The 22,856-nt window shown below is 40.5% G+C and overlaps 1 protein-coding gene across 1 annotated transcript in view; it reads right to left on the bottom strand.

The window, feature by feature from the left end:
* FAM186A (family with sequence similarity 186 member A) overlaps positions 1 to 22,856 on the bottom strand; it is a 90,068-nt gene that overhangs the window by 37,472 nt on the left and 29,740 nt on the right. Inside the window, exons 6-14 of the mRNA XM_054591509.1 lie at positions 17,263 to 19,871; positions 15,406 to 16,839; positions 15,091 to 15,369; positions 14,075 to 14,280; positions 13,538 to 13,891; positions 12,437 to 13,447; positions 4,753 to 4,945; positions 2,561 to 2,719; positions 1,483 to 1,661 (exon numbers count right to left, since the gene is read on the bottom strand). Of these exons, the coding sequence (XP_054447484.1) occupies positions 1,483 to 1,661; positions 2,561 to 2,719; positions 4,753 to 4,945; positions 12,437 to 13,447; positions 13,538 to 13,891; positions 14,075 to 14,280; positions 15,091 to 15,369; positions 15,406 to 16,839; positions 17,263 to 19,871 (6,424 nt within the window). The remainder of the gene's footprint in view (positions 1 to 1,482; positions 1,662 to 2,560; positions 2,720 to 4,752; positions 4,946 to 12,436; positions 13,448 to 13,537; positions 13,892 to 14,074; positions 14,281 to 15,090; positions 15,370 to 15,405; positions 16,840 to 17,262; positions 19,872 to 22,856) is intronic.

Below are 22,856 nucleotides of genomic sequence, written 5' to 3'. Positions count from 1 at the left end.
AGGAATTCCCATAAGACTATCAGCAGATTTCTCAAAAGAAACACTTCAGGCAAAAAGGGGCTGGAAAGGAGTAAAGTTATGGAAGGCAAAGACCTACATCCAAGATTACTCTATCCAGCAAAGCTATCATTTAGACTGGAAGGGCAGATAAAGTGTTTCCCAGACATGGTAAAGTTAGAGGAGTTCATCATCGCCAAGCCAGTATTATATGAAATGTTAAAGGGACTTATCTAAGAAAAAGAAGATCAAAACTATGAACAGTAAAATGACAACAACTCACAACTATCAACAATTGAACCTAAAAAACAAAACAAACTATGCAAACAACTAGAACAGGAACAGGATCACAGAAATGGAGATCACATGGAGGGTTATCAACGGGGAGGAGGAGAGAGGAGAATGGGGGAAAAGGTACAGGGAAAAAGCAGCATAAATAGTAGGCACAAAATAGTCAGGGGGAGGTTAAGAGTAGTACAGGAAATGGAGAAACCAAAGAACTTATATGTACAACCCATGGATGTGAACTCAGGAGTGGGGAAGCGGGGTGCAGGGTGAAGGGGGATAAAGGGGAGAAAAAAAATGGGACAACTGTAATAGTGCAATCAATAAATACACTTAAAAAAAGAAATTGCAAAAGAAAGAATAAATAAAGTTGCTTTCTGATTGTAACCTATAACTTCCAAGTCATGCTTATTCAACGTAATGGTTACATTTGGTTTGATAAATTTATTTCATGAACACTTGTGCTCATGGTATATGATTCTATATTTTATAAATTATATAGTAATATTTTTGCTATTATTATACTGTATTATAGAATTTTTAATGTCTTATTTTATGCTATCTGCCACCTAAACAAATTTGTGAGTTAACACTCTTTAGCTCAGGACTTGGATTTTACCAAGATAAATCATATTGCTCCTGTAAACTCTTTCAGGTTACAAGAGCTCAATTTTCTAAATTCTTAGTTTGGAACATTAAATGATTCTTTGTTCTGAAAGGAGTAATGTAGACTCCAAAACTCTTCATTTCCACTGGAATGATTTCCAGTGGTTTTAAGTGAGAATCTGGTTTAACAGAATTTGGAAATGTGGATCCATGTCACCCACCCTAAGTCTCTTCGGTGCATCCTGGGGATATAAGCACTTAATTTACTTCAAATAAGGCCCAGCTGTGACAACTGCATTTCGGGTATGTTACTGAATATAAGGTGGACAAAAGCATTCTGCTATGGCCTTTCTGGTGCTTCCAGTAATAAAGGGTGGAATTCAAAGTGGACTGATCTAATGTTAGATTAGATTTCGTGGCATTATAACTGGTTTCTTTGTTAATTTTATATTATTCCAGAGTGACATCTGCAGGCCTCTGGAGAGAAGCACTAAATGACGAATACTGGCGCTGCACGGGAAAGTCAAGTTAGGAAAAACAAAAGGTATATGACCAAAGGCCCAATTATCAGAGTGCTCTCAGTCCTTAACTTACTTTGACTGAATGGATTGAAGAGATTTTCTGAAGGTAGACTGAACATCTAACTGGAGCAGCATAGGAATAGCTGGGTACCCACCCAGCTGGGCCCACAGTGAATGTATTGATGTCTTCTCAGTTATTGGGTAGCTTGAAGTCGACTGATCAGCATTCCAGATGGCTTCCATCTGATCTTCCTGTCTAGAGAGTCAGAGAGCACTAATTGGAATCACCTAAATCTCTCACACTCCATTGCCAAATAAAATACATGATTCTTACTCTCCCCTCTTTTCTTCACCACGACCACCCTGTCTTATAATGCCGTCCCTCACACTGAGAAACATTAGCCATGCCCTCTTTGACTGAGGAAGGAATTAAAACAGTAGAATTTGCTGAAATAGCTCTCCTCCACCCAAAAGCTGCATTTCCATGAATTCACCTAGTGATCCATTTTAAAACTGTCTTCTTAGCTGCCTGGAGTATACAGACAATATCCAGGCTATTTTTTTTTCCCAGCGACAATCTTTTTCCCCTTTTTTCCCAAAGCCCCTACCTCCTCCCCCTCCTCCTTCTTTTTTTTTTAAGTAATACTCCTAAGTATTTTCATTGTGTATTAACTTGTTAGTAAGGAATTTATTGCTTAGTAAGGAAGAATCAGCTTCATTTTTTAAAAGGAAATCAAAGTCTGATGTCAAATATTTAAGTAGAAATATATATGAATAAGCCCTGGATGTATAGCTCAGTGGATTGAGTGCCGGCCTGCAAACCAAAGGGTAACTGGTTTGATTCCCAGTCAGGGCACATGCCTGAGTTGCAGGCCAGGTCCCCAGTAGCGGGTGCGAGAGAGGCAACCACACATTGTTGTTTATCTCCCTTTCTCCCTCTTTCCCCTCTCTCTATTAAATAAATAAATAAGTTTTTAAAAAAGAAATATATGTAAATAAGTCTCTTGCTAAATTAGTTAAGAAAATTAATAATCCTTAGACGCTCCACCGTACCATATTATAATTGTGGGGGAAGGATAGATTTTGTGCAGAAAAAAAAAAACTAGGTTCCACATATCATCCAAAGAAAGGTTAATGTCAGTCTTTCCTACCACATACCTCAGTTTCTTGAATATGTCAGATTTTCTGTCCTTTTCTGTTAGTAGCTCTAGGAATGGCTGTTGAAGAGATTTGGTAGGGGCAGGTATCTGCTTTCTGTCGATGATCAGTGGTACAGGTTGACTAAGATTCAATTTATGCATCTCTTGGAGCTAAAAATAAATTTAAAAGGAAGCAATGGAAAGAAAGGGCTTTAGTCTTTAAGAAGGTTTTCTGAGCTAAACTGTGACTCTTCTTTTATCACGGATTTGCAGATCTTCTTTTCCATTCTCTTTCTCCACTTCTCCAATCACTCCTCAATCTCTACTTCACCTCCAACACACAATTTCACAGGTGGCAGCTATGATATATATAAACCTTGGTCCTGCATAAGCTCTGATCCTAGTCCTTTTGTAGCTGTGACTTTGAGCTAGTTGCTAATTTTATCTTTACCTCTTTCTCCTTATTTCTAAGATAAGGATAATAACACAGGCTTGTTGTGAGAGTTGTGTAAGATAATATATATGGAGCACTTCATAAATTGTGAAGCACTAAGCAAATGTAATGATAGCTAACATTTACTGAGCACTTAGTAAATGTCAGATGTTTTCTATATAATAATTCATTTGGTATTTACAACAACCTTATGAGATGGGTACTATTATTATCCTTGTCTTATATATGGGGATCTGGAACTCAGAAAATGTAAGTGGCTTGCCCAAGGTCTCTTACTTAGCATGTAGTGGAGCTGATTTGAACCCAGACAACTGGTAGCAGAACCAACCTCTTGACCATCACCACCCTGAGCTAATGTAAGGTATTTATATCATTTCTACCCTCTTCTCCCTTTTGCTTTTTCCTCTCCCTTTTTTACGCCTTGATACCCACCTTATCATCCAAATTAAAGCTGCCTGGACTCCAGACCCATCATTCTCTGAAATGCCCTAGACATTGTGATTCCTATTAGACAGCTCATGACACACAACTCCTCTTCTTTTACACTTATATTGGCCATAGTTTCCAAACCAAAAGCTGTCAAAAATATCCTTTTTGTCAAAGAGCTTTAATATTTAAAATGTAGCTCTTCTGGAAAATTCAGAGTATGTCCGATTTGAATCAGGCTATAATGAGAAGTCTCTGTACCTTCTAAAGTAGCAAGTAAACCACTCTTGTTATTAATGATTTTAGTGAAAGAAAAAGATAGATATAAAATGTTCCTAGAACTCCAAGAATGTTCCAGAACTCTATGTTCCTAGAACTCCAAGAATGTTCCAGAACTCTGTGCGATGTAATGGGAACATGTAATCCCAGAGCAAAGAACACTAATCTCACCTTTATAATTTTTTAAAGGTCATCTCAGAGGGGACTTTGGGACATAAGATGCAGATTGTCAGAGCTTGACACGATCTTCTGTGCCTGGTGCTATATTTGCGTCAAATAAATCTTTATCTCCTGTCTTGTACTCACCATATTAAAACTTGCTTTCTGATAGTTGTGAGGAGAGAAGTAAGCACCATGAATCAGTTGGAGAGTAGTAACTTCAAGACGTTTCATATTTAGAGGCTGGTAGATGTGGGATGACTAGGAAGGAATTGAACATTTCTGGAAGTCTCTCCTATTCTAATCTTTTCTCCTCTATAGAGTCCAGACAGTATTCCCATCATCAGTTCAGGAGTTTCACTGAAGTGGGTTGAACGGTGAACCCCCCCAGCAAATATGTTCACCCAGAACCTGTGAATGTGACGTTACATAGAAAAAGAGTCTACAGATGTAACTAGGGTTCTTAAGATGAGATCATTCTGGATTAACCAGGTGGGTCCTATATCCATGACACATGACTCTGTAACATTCAGAAGTGATGACATAGACAGACTGGGAGAAAGACAGATGCAGAGACTGGAGTTATGCAGCTATAAGCCAATGAACGCCAAGGATTGTCGACAGTCACCAGAATCTAGGAGAGAGACATGGAATATAGTATTTTTTCCCCCAGAGCCTCCAAAAGAAACCAACTCCATCTTGATTTCACAAACTGGCCTCCGAAAATGTAAGAGAATACATTTCTGTTGTGTTAAGCCATTAAGTTTGTGACAGCAGCTATAGGAAACCAATATGCATGGTATCTCCAGATAAATGCTGTTTTCAAAGCTCGCCACTTTCATTTTTCTTATAGCACCCTGGCGAGAGGGAATATAAAACAGGTTACCTGGCAAAATAAGGACATCATCTTCCTTAGACACTGATTCCGTTTCTGCTCTAGAGACTTCTGCTTCTCGGTCCAGGACCCCATCACCTTTTTCTGGTAATTATCAATTCTGCTCAGTATTATGTAGAGGTACTGGCTTTCATAACCTTTCCCACTGTTTTGGATGGCTTGTAATTGTTTGATTATGTTGTTTCTTGAAAAAAATAACAAGAATTAGATTGATATAACTGCTGACCTTAACAAACCTGGCCTCATTACTTCAATTCTCATCTCACCCTTGGTAAGTAGAGAAGGATGGAATAGGAGTGCAAGGCTTGCTTAATGAGACCTTAATCTAGCTCCATATATTATTAAACTTTCAAAAATCTGACTGTCAAATTTTCATTAACTCTTTACAGTTTAATGTTATAATAATGTTGATTATTATCATTTTAATACATTGAAATTTTAATATTGATATGTACGAGACATACAGAAGGTGCATAATAAAATTTTTTTAAGATTTTATTTATTTTTTAGAGAGGGGGGAGGGAGAGAGAAAGAAAGGGAGAGAAACATCGATGTGCGAGAGAAACATTGATCAGTTGCCTCTTGCATGCGCCCATCCAGGGAGCTGGCCTGCAACTCAACCATGTGCCCTGACTGGGAAGTGAACCAGTGACCTTTGGTTTCACAGGCTGGTGCTCAACCCACTGAGGCACACCAACCAGGGCAGCACAGAATGCAATTACTGAAAAAAAAAAAAGGTGTCCTTGTCTTTGAAGCACTTACAAGCCAGAATAGGAGACTAATAAATTAACTATGTCAAAGAGAGAATGAAGTAAATGCTAAATAGAAATGTGAACATGCTGTTCAAGCAAAAAGGAATGCATAATTAATTCTAGTAAGAGGAATAAAAACGGCTTTATAGGAAGTGATTGAACAGGATCTTGCGGAATAATCATAGAAATGTTCTCTCTCTCTCGCTCTCTCTCTCTCCCCCCCCACTTTCTATAATGTAAGCCACTATCTTTAGGTCTCCTAAACAGATAGTGTTTTACCATCCACATACTCCAGGAGAGGAAAAGGTATCTGAGTAAAGTTAAATGATTTTCTAGTCACATAGAAAAAATAATAATAATAAAAATAAAGTCACATAATAAATAGCATATTTGGGGACAAATCAGATCTCCTTTCTCACAATACCAATATTTCTCAAAGTGTAGGGGTAGGGAAGTTGCTTGTTGAAAATACAGATTCCAAGGTGCTTCCCCAGAACTTTTGAATCAGTATCTTAGTGGTAGGCTTCAGGATCTGTATTTTAAACAGAATCTCAGGTAAATCTTAAGTTTGGGAAGAAGGGGATGAGAAATTCCAGGTTGAGGGAATACTATATACAAATGTAAGAGGATGAAAGTTATATTTTGGGAATGGTGAGTAGTCTAGGACTCTTAGGCCATGGATATTTGAAAGGATGTAGTGGGGGAGGAGACTGGAATGGCTGGATTATGAAAGGCCTTAAAAGGCATATTAAGGAGTTCGGATTTTTGGGGGGTGGCTGATGGCAATGGGAACCCATTGAAGATATTTTTCTGAATATATGTATTTTACATATATATATACACACATAGAGGAAATAACTCTTAGTTCTCTTTTATGGGTTATGTAATGAATAGCTTAGGACCCAATGTATATATACGGATCATTTAATACTTAAATTTATCAACTTCTGAATTAATTTAGTATATTTTAATTAATTTTTCAATAGCCTTGGATTTTTTCCTTATCCTTTAGGTGATTTTTGTTTTTATTTTTGTCATTCTTATAACCATATTTATTGCATATGTTTTTAATCAGTTCTCCACATGTATTACAGAATGCCTATCACACCCATTCCCATAAATAACATTGTTCTCAATGAAGCAAGTGGGTAGCATTCTTATAACCATCTCTAATATTATTCAAAAATAGTAATATTATTATTCTTCATATTTTCTCTTCCATATAATGTTAAAATCTTCTTGGCCTAGCTATCCTTGTAATGGAATCTTTAATCTATCAGTATTTTGTTTCTGTTACACCTGTTAGTGATTTGATTATCACATTAAATATTAAAGAAGAGCTTTCTGAAAAAAAAAATTTGATGGGATTAAATTACAATTGTCTAAACTGAATGTTGTTTCAAAATGTTGATCCATATATTTCAACTTTTAAGTGATTTTACTAAAGCAGGTCAGATCATATCACTTAGGTCTTCAAAATCTCCAATAAATCCAAACAAACCAATTGCCATATAAAAATTGAGAAAGTTGTCTAAGAATTTCCCTCGAAAAGTACCAAGCCTATATAATATCATAAATGAAATCTGCCAAACCTTAACTGAACAGCTAATTTTACTATTAAACTCCTGAGTATAGAAAAAGATAAGTTTTCATATTTTTTAATGAAAGAAGCTTAAAATTATACCAAAAACTGACAAGGCACCAAAAGAAGAAGCCATCAATCAAACTTACTAATTAATATCAATGCAGAAGAAAAACCATAAATAAAATATTAGGAAACAAATTCCCTAATACATTCACAGAGGAATACACCAAAAACGAATAGAATTTATTCCAAGAATGCAACGATGGTTTAATATAATTGATTATATTAATAGATCTGAAGAGAAAATATTTATTTTCTTTAATACACATAAAAATGATGTGCCAAAATCACATTTAACAAAATGTGATTTAATAGATTTAACAATTCAACATCCATTCTTGACTTTTTTTTTTACCCTCACCCGAGGACATGCTCATCAATTTTAGAAAGAGGAGAAAAGAGACACAGAAACATCAATGTGAGGGAGAAACATCAGTCAGTTGCCTCTCATACACACCCCAGCTGGGGACTGAACCCTCAACATAGGCATGTGCCCTGACGGGCGACCTTTCAGTTTACAGGACAACGCTCCAACCAACTGAGCCACACTGGCCAGGGCCCATTCTTGATTTTTAAAAACCATAATGAAACAGGAGCAAATGGATACTTTACTATGATAAATTGTACTTCAACCCAAAAGCCAGTATTTTTCTTACAAGTACTAAGAAGATATTCACTGTCACCCCTATCTTTTTAAACCAATTTAATTTTTTTTTTACCCCTGCTTTTTTTTTCCTGTCCATTTGCTTGGAATATTTTTTTCCATCCATCCCTCTACTTTTAGTCTGTGAAGGTCCTTTGTTCTGAGGTGGGTCTCTTGTAGGCAGCATATGTATGGGTCATGTTTTCTTATCCATTCAACTATCCTATGTCTTTGGATTGGGGCATTTAATCCATTCACATTTAAAGCTGTTACTGATAGGTACTTATTCATCTTTTTCCCTTTGTACCTGTGTTCTTCCCTCTCTCACTCTTTTTCTTCATCTACTTAAAGCAGTCCCTTTAGCATATTTTGCAGTGCTGGTTTGGTGGAGGTGTATTCTTTTAGCATTCTTTTGTCTGGGAAACTCCTTATTTCTCTTTCCACTTTAATTGAGAGCCTTGCTGGGTAGAGTAGTCTTGGTTGCAGGCCTTTGCTTATCATTACTTGGAATATTTCTTGCCATTCCCTTCTGGCTTGCAGTGTTTCTGTTGAGCAGTCAGCTGCTAGCCGGTATCAGTGCTCCCTTGTATGTTACCTGTTTCTCCCTTGCTGCCTTTAGGGCTCTCTCTTTGTCTTTGATATTTGCCAGTTTAAGGATGATGTGACTTGGAGTGGGCCTCATTGGGTTCCTCTTGAATGGGACCCTCTGTGCTTCCTGGACTTGTGTGACTTTTTCTCTCCTCCAATTAGGGAAGTTTTCCATCATTACTTTTTCCAACAGATTCTCTATCCCTTGCTCCTCTTCTTCTCCTTAGGCTATCCCTATTAATGGATATTAATATGTTTCAGGTTCTCCTGCATTTCCTTAAAAGCCTCTTCATTCTTTTTGAGTCTTTTTTCATATTCTTGCTCTTTCTGAGAGCTTTTTTCTACCTTGTCCTCCAGCTCAGTAATTTGATCCTCTGCTTCATCTAGCCTGCTTCTGATTCCTTCTACTGTGTTCTTCAATTCAGAAATTGTATTCTTCATTTCTTCTAGCCTCTTGTTGATAGTTCCTATGTCCTTTTTCATGCTGATATAGTTTGCAGTAAGTTCCTCATAGTTTCCATGTAGTTTTTGGTAATTCTCTCTGAGCTCACTGAGCTTACTGAGCTTCCTTAGAATCATTGTTTTGAACTCAATATCTGATAGTTTCCTTGCCTCTATTTCATTTAGTTCTCTTTCTGGGAATTCCTCCTTTCCCTTCAGCTGGGGTGTGTTTCTTTGTCTTCTCATTATTTGTGACACTCTCCTTTTTTGCTTCTGTTCCTTAAATTGATCTGTCTTGACTTCCTGATTTTGTGGTGTCTATTCTTATTTTTTTAACATGCAACAATGAAAGAAGGACATATTTTGGCAACCTGAATTACACAAGAGTGGAGAAAATAACAAAAAAAAAATTGACTAAAGTTAAGTGCATTTTGAAACTTTTTCAGAAAGTAGAGCATCAGTGTAAATGATCCTTTAAAAACATTTGCATATGAACTTTTCTTAGAAAAAAATTCATGAGGCCATGGAACGCACTCGCAGCTGTTACTCAGGGCAGTCAAATGAATAAAGGTGATCTTGTAGCCATATCACCAATATTTTTTAACAGAGTTCTGGAGGTACAAACCAATTCAGGAGACAGAAATTAGATGTTTAAAAGTTGGAAACTCTAAATGTAAAAAAATGTTATTTGCAGGTAATATGATTACATACCTGGAGAACTTAAGAATATCAATTGAAAAATTTTCACATGCTTGACTACAGTAAGATGGCTGCATACAAAGTTGATACAGAGATATCTAGTCTTCATTATACAAATAATGCCCATTTACAATAGTAACAATGAAAATAAAAACTACCAGGATATACACTTATGGAAGAATATACAAGAACTATTTGAAAACGTTAAGATGCTCCTGAAGGACACGCATATACCCTGAACCAAAAGAAAGGTAAACCATATTCTTGGAAAGGAAGAGTGCGTTAGTGAAAATAAGCTAGATTTTGCTGCTTTAACAAATAACCCCCAAATCTTAGCAGCTAAAAATAAAATTTACTTGCTGCTCGTACTGTAAATCCATCAGGGTTCAGCAAGGAGACCTTCATTATATACTTTCAGGAACACAGGCTAACAGAACAGCCATCACCTTAAACATTGTAGGTTATCATGCTAGAGGAAAAGGAAATGTTGGACCATCTCAAACAGATAATGACCAGCTCAGCATAAAAATGACGCACGTCAAATTCTGCTCACATCTTACTGATAAGTACAGGCAAACACTATAATGACTACAACAAAGATGCAGTATCATAAAAAAAACAACAACTGATAACCAACAATGAAAGTGCTAAAATAGACCTAGATGGAATTTTTAAAATCAAAATTTTTTACAAAGCAAAAACCACCACAAGCAGAGTTAAGACACAGATAAGTAGAGGAAATTTGGCAATTTATATCACAGACAAGGGGCTAATTTTTCAAATGTTTTAACAGACCCCCCAAATCAATTTTAAAAAGCAAGTTGCAACCCAAGTGAAAAATGGGCAAAATATTTTAATAGTGTCTTCACAGAAAATAAAATACAGATGGCTCTGAAGTCTAGGAAAAGATGTTTAACCTCACCCATAATAAAAGTAATGACAATTAAATCAGCAAAATGCTATATTTTATCTATCGGCAATAGACAAAAAAATTTGATAATAATTCATGCTAGTCTTGATGTGAGGAAATACTGTTTTATAATGTTGACCAATATGCCAATTGTTAAAACCTCTTTGGGAAACAATTTGTAAAGTTCTATCACAATTACAAAACATTCACCCTTTGATCCAGAAATTCTACCTCTAGGAATATACGTAAGTATATGTGAGTGTGAACAAGATTGTTCATAGTTGTACAGTTTTATAATGCAAAATGTTGAAAACAGAAATATCAATCAGAGGTTAAATAAATTATGGTAAATCCAGACTTTGAATACTATGTAGTTATAAAATGAATGAGTGGGCTCTTTATATACTAATACCCAAATTACCTAATACTTAATATCTAAGTTAAGTTATGAAAAAAATCAAACCTTGTAACTTTAAAATATGTAAAAAGGAGGATAAAAGAGCATATGCACTTTTCTACAAATGCAGAAAATGTTTCTGAATGGACATACATTAACGGCCCTGAGGTAGAGGCCTAATGGCTAAGGATAGGACTATTAGGGAGACTTTTTCACTCTACCATTTGCACTTTTAAAATATTATACCAGGTAATATTTATTTTTTAAATTTAAATATAACAAAGGGAAAAAAATTAGAGAACTGGAGAATGACTAGGAACATGCTATTTAAAAATCTCAAGTGGATAAAAGTGCTAAACTGTAAAAACAAATAGCAAAAAATAGGACCATTCAGTTTAGAAAGAGAAAACTGAAGACAGATATAGAGTAAAACAGTTTCCAACAAATATAAGATTATTTAAGCTTCGAAATTAAAACTCCTGGTTATATCTGGAATAAGTCTTTCTTTTCCTCCTTGTTGTTTCAATCCTTAGTTAACAAATGAATTCTGTCCTCAGAAGTGTGAGGCTAGGGAACTTTGTTTTATTTCACTGCTATATCCCTAGAACCTAAAACAATGTTGGTACATACTAAGCATTACAGTAAATATGTGTTTAATAAATAACATAGTTGCTCTAATAATTAATAAATAACCTTTTCTATTATAGGTTTTAGCTTGTTTTTTGTGATTTCAACTTTAAAACTTTCCCCCAAAAAGTACGTTGGCAACCTCAAAACACAAATGCTAAGGATGGCAGGTCAGTTGTTACTTTCCCTGACCTATTTGTGATCATTGCAACTTCAATTATTTATTATTTTTTAATTTTAATTCTCATTTGAGGACATGTTCACTGATTCTTAGGGAGGGAGAATGGGGAGAGAAAGAGAGAGACTGGGAGAGGTAGACATCAATGCAAGAAAGGAACATCAATTGGTTACCTCTTGTATGTGCACTGACCAGGAATTGAACCCACAACCCAGGTACATGCCCTGACTGGGAATCGAACCAGTGACCTTTCAGTGTATGGGACGAGTTTCCAACCAACTGAACCATACCAGCCAGGACTGATATTTGCAATTTTTAAAAATCAGGATGAGGACCTGTTTCTTTCTGGTCACTCCAGCAGTCAAGTTGATATGGCAATGCCTTGTACATAAACTGCCATCTCCTGTTTTAAGAATCATACATCTTCTGGTGAGCCCAAAATGATGTAAGAAATTGAGAATAACTAGAAGCATCTCTAAACTTTTGAAGTTGGTATTTTGGAGATCAGTCATGATCCACAAAATTTATCTTACCATCTCTGTATATGTGTAACATATACATATATAAATAAATTGATTGTAACAATATATATAAATTGATTGTTATATAATACTTCCTGTTTTCTGAAAAATAACTCCTTTTGCTAGCTTAAATAGGCTTCCATCCCATAAACCTTCCATAAGAGAATCTGTAGAACATCTGATCTGACAAATATGTACATACTTATAGGGCATTGAGGGAGTATATTTGAAATCAGGACAACTAGAAATCTGGACATGTAATAGTTATACCTACCTTGCATGCTGTATCAGCCTGTAGGCAATATACTTGCGAAATAGGTATCCCAGCCGAACTGTGTCCGTATGAAGTGTCTCAATTACAAGATTCCTAGCTGTTGTGTGTAGCTCTGAAAGGAGTCCAGAAGTTTTTGTAGGCTGATTTAATAGTATTAGGTTCTTCCTCTGAGCCTCCACATCAACAAAATACCGCTGTTCTTTGAGCTCTTGGGGAGAGGAAGGGGGTGCCATCATCTTGGGTTTCTTGGTGCCTGAAACTGGAGTCATTATGCAGGGCTTGCTTATAGGAGGGAATCGGGATTTCCAGTCCCATTCAGAATGTGAAATCTGTGATGTTTTGGGTAGTTGAGTAGTAAGAGAAGGTAATGATGTTATAGGCTCCATGTGAGTTGGAAGGGCCCCCTCATTAATATAAGGGGTTTGTGATACTGGCGTCCTATAATTGGTGAGATAGGGCTGAAATGTCATAAACTGTTCCATGGCAAAAGGATCGCGGAGTCTCTGGATTTCTTCAGGAGTATCAGAGACCTCTGACATTTGGAACTTCTTAGTGGTGAAAGGGGCTTGAGGTACTTTGAAATTTGGAGCACTGGGACGGACCAATGCCGATTTAGATTTCAGAGAAGAAATAATTGCCAATCTTTCTTGACTTTTCTTTGAGACAAAAGAGGATAAATCTTTCTGGGGCTTTCCAGGGATGGAGGGAGCCCATAGTGTTGGACGATGCCCAGGAGTGGGAGAGATCCATAGAGGAGAAGCTTGCCTAGGGAGGGTCCATGGTGCCAGATGCTGCCCAAGAACAGAAGGGGCTTGTAGACAGGGAGATTGCTCACAGGTGGCAGGGAGATGAAATGCCTGGCACTGCTCAGAGAGGGTTAAGGGTCCAGATTCCTTGAGCTCCCCAGGTATAGGAGAGGCCCCAGGTACCAAAGATGATTGAGGAGAGAGAGGAGCCCAGAGACTGGGAATCTGTGAGGAGGTGGGTGGAACTCCAGATATGAGGGGCTGTCTGGGGGCAAGAGGTGACTGGGGGGCCTTAGAGTCCCTAGTTTTGAGGAACTGCCTAGAGCTATGAAGAGAATCCAGTGTAATGGGCTGCCCTAGAGTTGGAGGGGCCCCTGATATTGGGAGCTTCCCAACGGTGGGGGAGACCTCTGGTGCTAGGAACTGAACAGAGGTGGACTGACCCTTAGGAACCAGTGTCTGTCTAGAGGAAGGAAAAGCCTGTGGTGCCAGGAGCTTCCCAGGGTCAGAAGGAATCCCCTTTCCTAGGGATTTCCCAGAGACAAAGAGGGCTTGGGTAAGAGGAGAACTTGATATCTGCAAAGGAGTAGAAGAGACCTCAAATATAGAGGACTTCTCAGCAATGGGAGCAGATGATGCTAGGGACTGCCTAGTTCTTGATGTAATGGATTGCCTAGAAGGGAGAGAAGTCTTTGATTCTTGAAATGGTCTAAGAATGGAAGGAGCCAATATGGGGGTCTGCTTAGGAATGTGAGGAGCACTTGGTTTGATGGATTTATCAGTAATAGAAAAGGTCCCTACTTCCAGGGAATGTCCTGAAGAAGGACCAGCCCAGTGTTGTGAATGCTGCTCATTAATGGGACGAGCGCTCGATTTTCGGTCCTGCTTAGACATATGAGTAATACCTATGGGCTGGGCCTGTCCTGGGGTGAAGGGGGGTCCCAAAAGTTGGACTTGCTCAGGAGTAAGGCAGTATCCTAAAACATGGGCTTTATCCGAGGTGAGGGGGGGCCCCAAAGACTCTGCCTGTTCAGGGCTAAGAGTGACAGCTGATACCCAGGCATTTTGGGAGATAATGGGAACTCCCAATGCCTGGGCCTGATTCAGAGTGGAAGGAGGGCCGAATGACTGAGCCTGTTCATGGGAAGGAGTGACCCCCAATGCTTGGTTCTGCTTAAGAGAAAGAGTGTTTGATACTTCCTGAACCATTTCTGGAGTAATAGAGACCTCCAATTTCCAGGCCTGTTCTGCAGTGAGAGGGGTCTCTAATGCCTGTGCCTGGTCAGGGGTAAGTGGGACCCCCAATGCTTGTTCCTCCTTGGGCATGAGGGTGATACCCACTTCCTGGGTTTGTTCATGGGTGTGTGTGATACCCCAAACCTGCGCTTTCTCCGGAGTAAGAGTGAACACTGGTGTCTGTGCCTGTTCCAGAAGAAGGTCCTGCAATGCCTCTGTCTGCTGCGGTGTGGTAGTGACTCCCAATGCCTTGTCCAGTGCTTGAGTGATAGGGACACCAAATACCTGGGCCTGTTGAGTAGTTAGAGGGATCTGCATTGCCTGTCTCTGTTCTGAAGTGACAGATTCCTTTAGAGTGTGGCCCTGTTTCGGGGCAATAGGGGCCCTCAATGTCCAGTCTTGTTGAATGAGAGGAGCCCTCAATGCTTGGGCTTGTTCAAGTGTGAGAGTGATTCCCAAACCCTGGGACTTTTCAGGAGTGAGGGTAACCTCCAATGCCTTGAATTGCTCAGGGGTAAGAGTGATGCCCTGGGCCTGCTGAGGGGTGAGAGTGATGCCCAACACCTGGGCCTGTTCAGGGGTAACAGTGACCCCAAGTGCCTGGGCCTGTTCAGGTGTGGCTGTGACTCCAAGTGCCTGTTCAGGTGTGAGAGTGATCATTTGTGCCTGGGCCTGTTCAGGGGCGACAGTGGCCCCAAGTGCCTGGGCCTGTTTGGGGGTGACAGTGACCCCCAGTGCCTGGGGCTGCTGAGGTGTGAGAGTGATCCCTTGTGCCTGGGCCTGGTCAGGGGTAAAAGAGACCCCAGGTCCCTGGGCCTGTGGAGGGGTGACCGTGCCCCCCAGTTCCTGGGCCTGCAGAGGGGTGACAGTGACCATAGCCTGGGCTTGTTGAGGGGTGACCGTGACCCCCAATTCCTGGGCTTGCTGAGAGGTGACCGTGACCCCCAGTGCCTGGGCCTGCTGAGAGGTGACCGTGACTCCAAGCACCTGGGCCTGCTGAGGCGTGACTGTGACCCCCAGTGCCTGGGCCTGCTGAGGGGTGACTGTGACCCCCGGTGCCTGGGCCTGCTGAGGGGTGAGAGTGACCCCAAGCGCCTGGGCCTGCTCAGGGGTGAGAGTGACCCCAAGCGCCTGGGCCTGCTCAGGGGTGAGAGTGACCCCAAGAGCCTGGGCCTGCTCAGGGGTGAGAGTGACCCCAAGAGCCTGGGCCTGCTCAGGGGTGAGAGTGACCCCAAGCACCTGGGCCTGCTGAGGGGTGACCGTGACCCCAAGCGCCTGGGCCTGCTGAGGGGTGGGAGTGACCCCAAGCGCCTGGGCCTGCTGAGGGGTGGGAGTGACCCCAAGCGCCTGGGCCTGCTGAGGGGTGAGAGAGACCCCAAGCGCCTGAGCCTGCTGAGGGGTGAGAGAGACCCCAAGCGCCTGGGCCTGTTGAGGGGTGACCGTGACCCCAAGCACCTGGGCTTGCTGAGGGGTGAGAGAGACGCCAAGCGCCTGGGCCTGCTCAGGGGTGACATTGACTCCAAATGCCTGGGCCTGTTGAGGAGTGAGAATGACCCCAAGGGTCGGGGCCTGTTGAGGGGTGACCGTGACCCCCAGTGCTTGGGCCTGCGGAGGGGTGACCATGACCCCAAGCGCCTGGGCCTGCTGAGGGGTGAGAGAGACCCCAAGCACCTGGGCCTGCTCAGGGGTGAAAGTGACCCCAAGCGCCTGGGCCTGCTCAGGGGTGAGAGTGACCCCAAGAGCCTGGGCCTGTTGAGGGGTGAGCGTGACCCCAAGTGCTTGGGCCTGCTGAGGGGTGACCGTGACCCCAAGCGCCTGGGCCTGCTGAGGGGCGAGAGAGACCCCAAGCGCCTGGGCCTGCTCAGGGGTGAGAGTGACCCCAAGCGCCTGGGCCTGCTCAGGGGTGAGAGTGACCCCAAGCGCCTGGGCCTGGTCAGGGGTGAGAGTGACCCCAAGTGCCTGGACCTGCTGAGGGCTGAGAGTGACCCCAAGCGCCTGGGCCTGCTGAGGGGTGAGAGTGACCCCAAGCGCCTGGGCCTGCTGAGGGGTGAGAGTGACCCCAAGCGCCTGGGCCTGCTGAGGGGTGAGAGTGACCCCAAGAGCCTGGGCCTGCTCAGGGGTGAGAGTGACCCCAAGAGCCTGGGCCTGCTGAGGGGTGAGAGTGACCCCAAGCGCCTGGGCCTGCTGAGGGGTGAGAGTGACCCCAAGCGCCTGGGCCTGCTGAGGGGTGACCGTGACCCCAAGCGCCTGGGCCTGCTCAGGGGTGAGAGTGACCCCAAGTGCCTGGGCCTGCTCAGGGGTGAGAGTGACCCCAAGCACCTGGGCCTGTTCAGGGGTGAGAGTGACCCCAAGAGCCTGGACCTGCTGAGGGGTGAGGGTGACCCCAAGTGCCTGGGCCTGCTCAGGGGTGAAAGTGATATCCTGTGTCTGTGCCCACTTAGGGATAAGAATGGCCTTATGTGCCTGGCCCTGTTCTTGAGTAATAGGTGCCCCCCAAATCTGTGCCTGTTCTGCTCTTAGTGGGATGTGCATTGCCTGGGCTTGTTCTAATGCGAGAGATGACTTCAATGACTCGTTCTTCTCAGGGGTAATAGGGCTCCTCAATGTTTTTTCTTTTTGCTGTGTGAGAAAGGCCTCCAGTACTTGTGCCTTCTGAAGTTCGAAAGGGATTTTCAATTTGGGGATTTGTTCCAAAGTGAGAGGAATCTTCAATGCCTGTGCCTGCTCAGATGGATAAGTTACTCCCAAGCCCTGAGGCATCTTAGGAGCAGGAGCACCCTCCAATGCCTGAATCAGCTGAGAGCGGGGAGTGATTCCCAGCGCCTGGGCCTCCTCATGAATGACAGCAGTGGACTTTGTGGGAGACTCTCCAGAAATAGAAAAGGGCCCAGATAAGGAAGACTGTGTGGAGGTGGAAGGAACGATTGGCATGGAGTGCTCTTCATCAGCAAGAGTCTCTAATGTGTTAAGATTCACAAGGAACTCTTGTCGTTTGTGTAACCGAGATTCACCTTTCCACATTTTCTTCCACCTAGGAGACAATGTCATTGAAGTGTAGCTTAACATCTTTCCTAGTTCTTCAGAGAGTTCCGCCTTACCCTTCATCTGCTCCTTTGCTTTTTTCTGCCACTGACTTTGATGGTCCTCTACCTTTCTCATTGGCTTCTGCTTCTCTTCCTCTTTCTCCCAACTGCTTTCCTGCTTCAGATGTTTCACTTCTTTCTGAACCTGCCCCACCTGCTGTCCCTGCTTCTTCTCCAAGAGCACTCCTTGCTCTTTCATTTTTTGCCTCCCTGCTACCAGCTGCTGCTTTTGCTCTTTCTCCTCTTCCATTTGCTTTTGCTTCTCATCCTGCTCAATCTGCTTTTGCATCCTCTGTTTTTGCTGTTTCTTCCACACTTCCTCTGGCCACTGATTCTCTTTCTGTTGCTCTTGCTTTCCCTCCATCTGGAGCCATGACTTTTCCTGCTCCAAATTTTTACTTATCATCTCATAGCTCGCCTTCCAGAGATTCCTTTCTTCTTGCAACTTGTCTTTAGGATTCATATCAAAACTTTTTTCTTGAACTTCTTGCAGATATTCCTCCTGCCTTTGTTTTTCCTTCTCCTTGTGGTCTCTCCCTGCTATTGAGGCTACTGGTGCATCTCTTTCACCTTCTATTTCTGTCAAGATCATTTGTATCACATTGTGAATTACTGGGTCCATGCTCACAGATGACAGTAAGGAGCTAATGTCAGACTTTGCACTAATTGGCTCCTGAGAATGCAATCCTGGCATAAGTGAGACTACTGTTTTTTGTTTCATAGGTTTCTCTCCAACTTCTCCTACATTTTTTATGTCTTTGTATTTTCTCAAGATTTTTGTCACAGTTTCAGCCGCATTTTGGAAATATTCCTCCATTTTTGCCTTTATGATTCCTAATTTTTCCACTTCTGTTTCTTTTAGTATTAGCTCCTCTTCTGGCACAGTCTTTTTATCCACCGGCTTTCCTGTGTTATCAATTTTCTCTTTTAAGAAAGCCATTATGGCTTTATGAAATTCTTCTAGATTACTTGGTTCACTTTCACTATCTGGAATTCCTGGAACTTTAGTAGATTCTGAAGCCTCTTCAGTTATCCTAGATTTTGATTTAACAAATTCATGAGACTTGAGCTTCTTGGAGAAGACTGACATATCCACTTCTGTTTTTCCTTCTTTGCTTGTGGTAGCTCCTGCAGAGATTTGACGTTTTTTTCTTTTTGTTTTTACTTTCTCAGAGGAATTATCAAGTTGGATCAAACCGTATGGCCTTGCTTGGCTACTCATATCACTTTTGCTTTCTTTGTCCATTGACTCAGTGGTAGGCTTCTCTTGATTCTCTGAAGAAATTTGGCTTTTCTCAAGTATGTGTTCAATTTTCATCTCCTTAAGTCGTTCCCAAACAGTAGGTACACTTTTGCTACCTTGGCCCTTTGTGTCAATAGAAGGGAAATCAGCAGGGACATGCCGAATTTTTGATTCAGTGAATGATTTTGATTTGGCTTCAGAAAGGAATTTTACTTCTTTATTCTTTTCCAGTTCTGGTAGCTCAAAGTGGTAATCAGCTTTGGTCTCTGAGACTATCTGTTTACCTTTATCATCACTCAGATTAGGTCCAGAGATCTCCTGCACATATGGGCCTTTTGTGCTCTTACTTTTCTGTGATTGATATTGGTCAGTACCACCTTTCTGAGAGACATCACCTTCCTTCAGTGATATCTTATCTTCAGTGATATCTTTGGAAGGTGTTTTCTGTTTTTTCTCAGGTAGAGGGGATTGCTGTTCAATTAAATCTGGAATCATTTCAACTTGGGCTGTATATGAAATACCTGAGTCCCACTTGATCCCTGAGTCTTTGGTCCCCTTTCTCAGTGCCTCATTCACACTATTTTCAAATTCTTTGGCCAAAATACTGTCCATCCTTTCTTCTTTATCATCCTTGCTAATGACCACGGATGATTGTGGAGAAAGCTCAGCTAATGCTTTCAAGTTTGATGTGAGTGACACTGTTGATACTTTGGATTGAATAAGATATTCACATTTTAATTCTGCATCTTGAAGTTTCTGCTGAAGCATTTCATTTTCTTCACTGAGATCTTGTATTATCTTCAGGGAGACCTCTTTTTCTTTTTCACTTGTCTCATTTATATACATATTGGCATTTTGGAGGTTAATAACTTTTACTTCATCCTTTAGTGAACTCAATGCTATAGAAAGGTTTACTATTGTTGATGATATATATTTAATAGCATTGTTTTCCAATTTATTGAAAATTGCATTATCTATGAGTTCCTGTAGCATACCTTGGATTTCTGAAACCTTTGTATTTGCTGCAAATTCATCACTAATCATCTGATCTGGTCTTAAAGCATGGGCTGTTGCAGGTCGCTTTATAACTCTTTCTTTCCAAGCTTTCCATAGAGTACCTCTAGATGCTAGAAGAAAAACAAACGAACAAACCGTAAAACACAAAACGATGAGACCGCACTTTTTTGTGTGTTGTTTTCTATCTATGTTTAAGCCTAAGGAAGTTAGTATGAATTAACAGATAGCTAAAGGAAACAAATATGATGATAATTACTCATCATATGCAGCATATCAGTAGAGATGGAAATTAGAAGAACAAAGTGGGAAAAAATGGAGCTAAATAGTATAATAACTAAAATAAAAAATTAGCCAAAAGGGCTCAATTGAAGATCTGAATTAGCAGAAGAAAATAACAGCAAACCTGATGCTGGATTAGTAGAAATTGTCTAATCTGAAGAACAGGGAGAAGAAAAAATAAAGAAAAATAAACAAAGCCTCAGAGACTTGTGGGACACCATTAAGCATACCAGTGTACAAATAATAGAAGGCCCAGAAAAGGAGAGAGGGACATTAAAAGTAATTGAAGAAATAAAGGCTAAATCATCCCAAATTTGGTAAAAAACAACAACATTCATTTACACATTCAAGAAACTCAGCAAATTATAAGTAGTACAAATACAAAATAATCCATACCTAGATACATCATAGTCAAACCATCGAAAGCCAGACAAAGAGAGAATCTTTAAAGAAAAAAGAGAAAAATACCTTATAACAATCAAAAGAGACTCATCAAGCACAGGAGGAATTACAGCTCACTCTTTAGCAGAAATGATGGAGGCCAGAAGGCAGTGGGATGACATATTCAAAGTGTTGAAAGAATTATACTTTTAATATATACAAGAATTCTATATCCAGCAAATCTATTCAAAAAATGAAGATAAGGCATCCACTCCCTGAAATAACATTCTTCCCAAAGTAGCATGCATTAACAACTCATAACCATCTTTACTGTATGTGTTTTTAAACACTTCTCTAAATGCGTTATGGAATATCTATAATGTCCATTCCCTGACATAATTCTTTTTTCAAAGTAGCAAGTATGTATAACTCATAAAAAAAGATAAAAAATGAGATATACAGAGGGCAAGTAGACATAAGATGCTCAATATCATGTTATTAGAGAATTGCAAATTATAATGATATACTGTCACACACCTATTAAAATAGCTGCAATCCAAAAAACTGATAATACTAAATGTTAACAAGGATAAGGAGCAACAGGAGCTCTTGCTTATTACTGATGGGAAATAAAAAATGGCACAGCTACTTGGGAAGGGAGTTTGGCAGTTTTTTACAAAGTTACTTACAAAGTAATGTAGTCTTATATGATGCAGTAACCATTCTCCTAGGTATTTACCCAATGAAATTGAAAATTTATATACACACACCAAAAAAGTCTGCATAAACATGTTTATAACAACTTTATTCTTAAACATGAAAGACTAGAAGCAACCAAGATGTCCTTCAATAGGTAAATAAACAAATTGTAGTATATCTACACGATGAAACATTATTCAGCAATAAAAAGAAATATGTAATTAAGCCCCCAAAAGATATGGAAGAACCATAAATGTGTGTTGCTAAGTGGTAGAAATCAGTCTGAAAAGGCTACATACTGCATAATTCCAATTATATGACATTCTTTAAAACATTCCAAAAAAGAAAAAAGAAAAATCAGTGGTTGCCAAGGGTTTGGGGAGAGAAGAGAAAGATGAATAGGTGAAAACAGGTTTTTAGGATGGGGGAACTATTCTGTATGATACTGTAATGGTGGATACATGACCATATGCATTTATCAAACCCCATAGAACTCTATAGCACAAACAGTGAAACGATGTATGCAAATTTTTAAAAATAGCTATTTAGGAGGTTAGGGGATCCCAGGAAGGAATACAGACTACGATAAGAGAATCTAACTGTATTAGAAATGTATGACACAACCTCACTGAAAGGGATGGAGGGAAAAGTCGTGTCCTGAATAACTGGAAATGAATCGAGTCTATATGGCTGAAGGCAAAAATAACTGCACGCAAGTGCTGTACTATAGTTGATAAGTTGTTTCCCATGAGTGTATGGGTTAATAATCTGATACTGCTATACCCATATACTGAAATTCAGCAAATAAGTAAATGGATGGCAGATGATAGGAGCAGATTTCTCATTGTTAGGGGGTTTACAGGTAAGCAAGGGTAGGGAGATACAATGATCTAGATGACAATGGATTAGAGTTAGAGACATCAATGAGAACTCATGTTTAGCTTAATGTAGTTGCAGATGACTATATAGATAAATATCTATAGATAGATTTACGAGGTCTGTCCAGAAAAATTCCAACTACTGTATATGAAATACCTGAGTCCCACTTGATCCCTGAGTCTTTGGTCCCCTTTCTCTGTGCCTCATTCACACTATTTTCAAATTCTTTGGCCAAAATACTGTCCATCCTTTCTTCTTTATCATCCTTGCTAATGACCACGGATGATTGTGGAGAAAGCTCAGCTAATGCTTTCAAGTTTGATGTGAGTGACACTATTGATACTTTGGATTGATACTAATATAATGAGAACAGTTTGCATGCTATCGATGTAACCTGGCTGCCAAGGAGAGTGGATGGGAATGCACATGTGTGAACAATGACAACTTCACTGTACTAGTCAGTGGGGGTGGTAGGTGCTGTTGAGTGAGCATGTGTGTACTGTGTGGCTGTCACATTCAAAATGACTGAGTGAGTAGAGCAACAGATCTGCATCGAATTTTGCGTTAAGCTTGAACATTCTTCCTCAGAAACTATTTGGATGATTCAGAAAGCCACAGCTATGGGCAATTGGTGATTGGCAGCTTCATCACCACAACATGTCCACATATGCATCACATCTTGTGCAGAGTTTTTTGGTGAAACATCAAATCACCCAAGTGACTCAGCCCCACTACAGCCCAGATTTGGTGCCCTGTGACTTCTGGTTTTTCCCAAAACTAAAATTGCTTTTGAAAGGGAAGAGATTTCAGACCATCAATGAGATTCTGGAAAATATGACGGGGCAGCTGACGGCAAT

The sequence above is a fragment of the Pteronotus mesoamericanus genome, unplaced genomic scaffold, assembly GCF_021234165.1.
Source record: "Pteronotus mesoamericanus isolate MK-2021 breed Mesoamerican mustached bat unplaced genomic scaffold, CSHL_Meso_final scaffold_21, whole genome shotgun sequence".
In the NCBI taxonomy this organism is placed as follows: Eukaryota; Metazoa; Chordata; class Mammalia; order Chiroptera; family Mormoopidae; genus Pteronotus; species Pteronotus mesoamericanus.
This window is presented reverse-complemented; position numbering and strand designations above follow the sequence as displayed.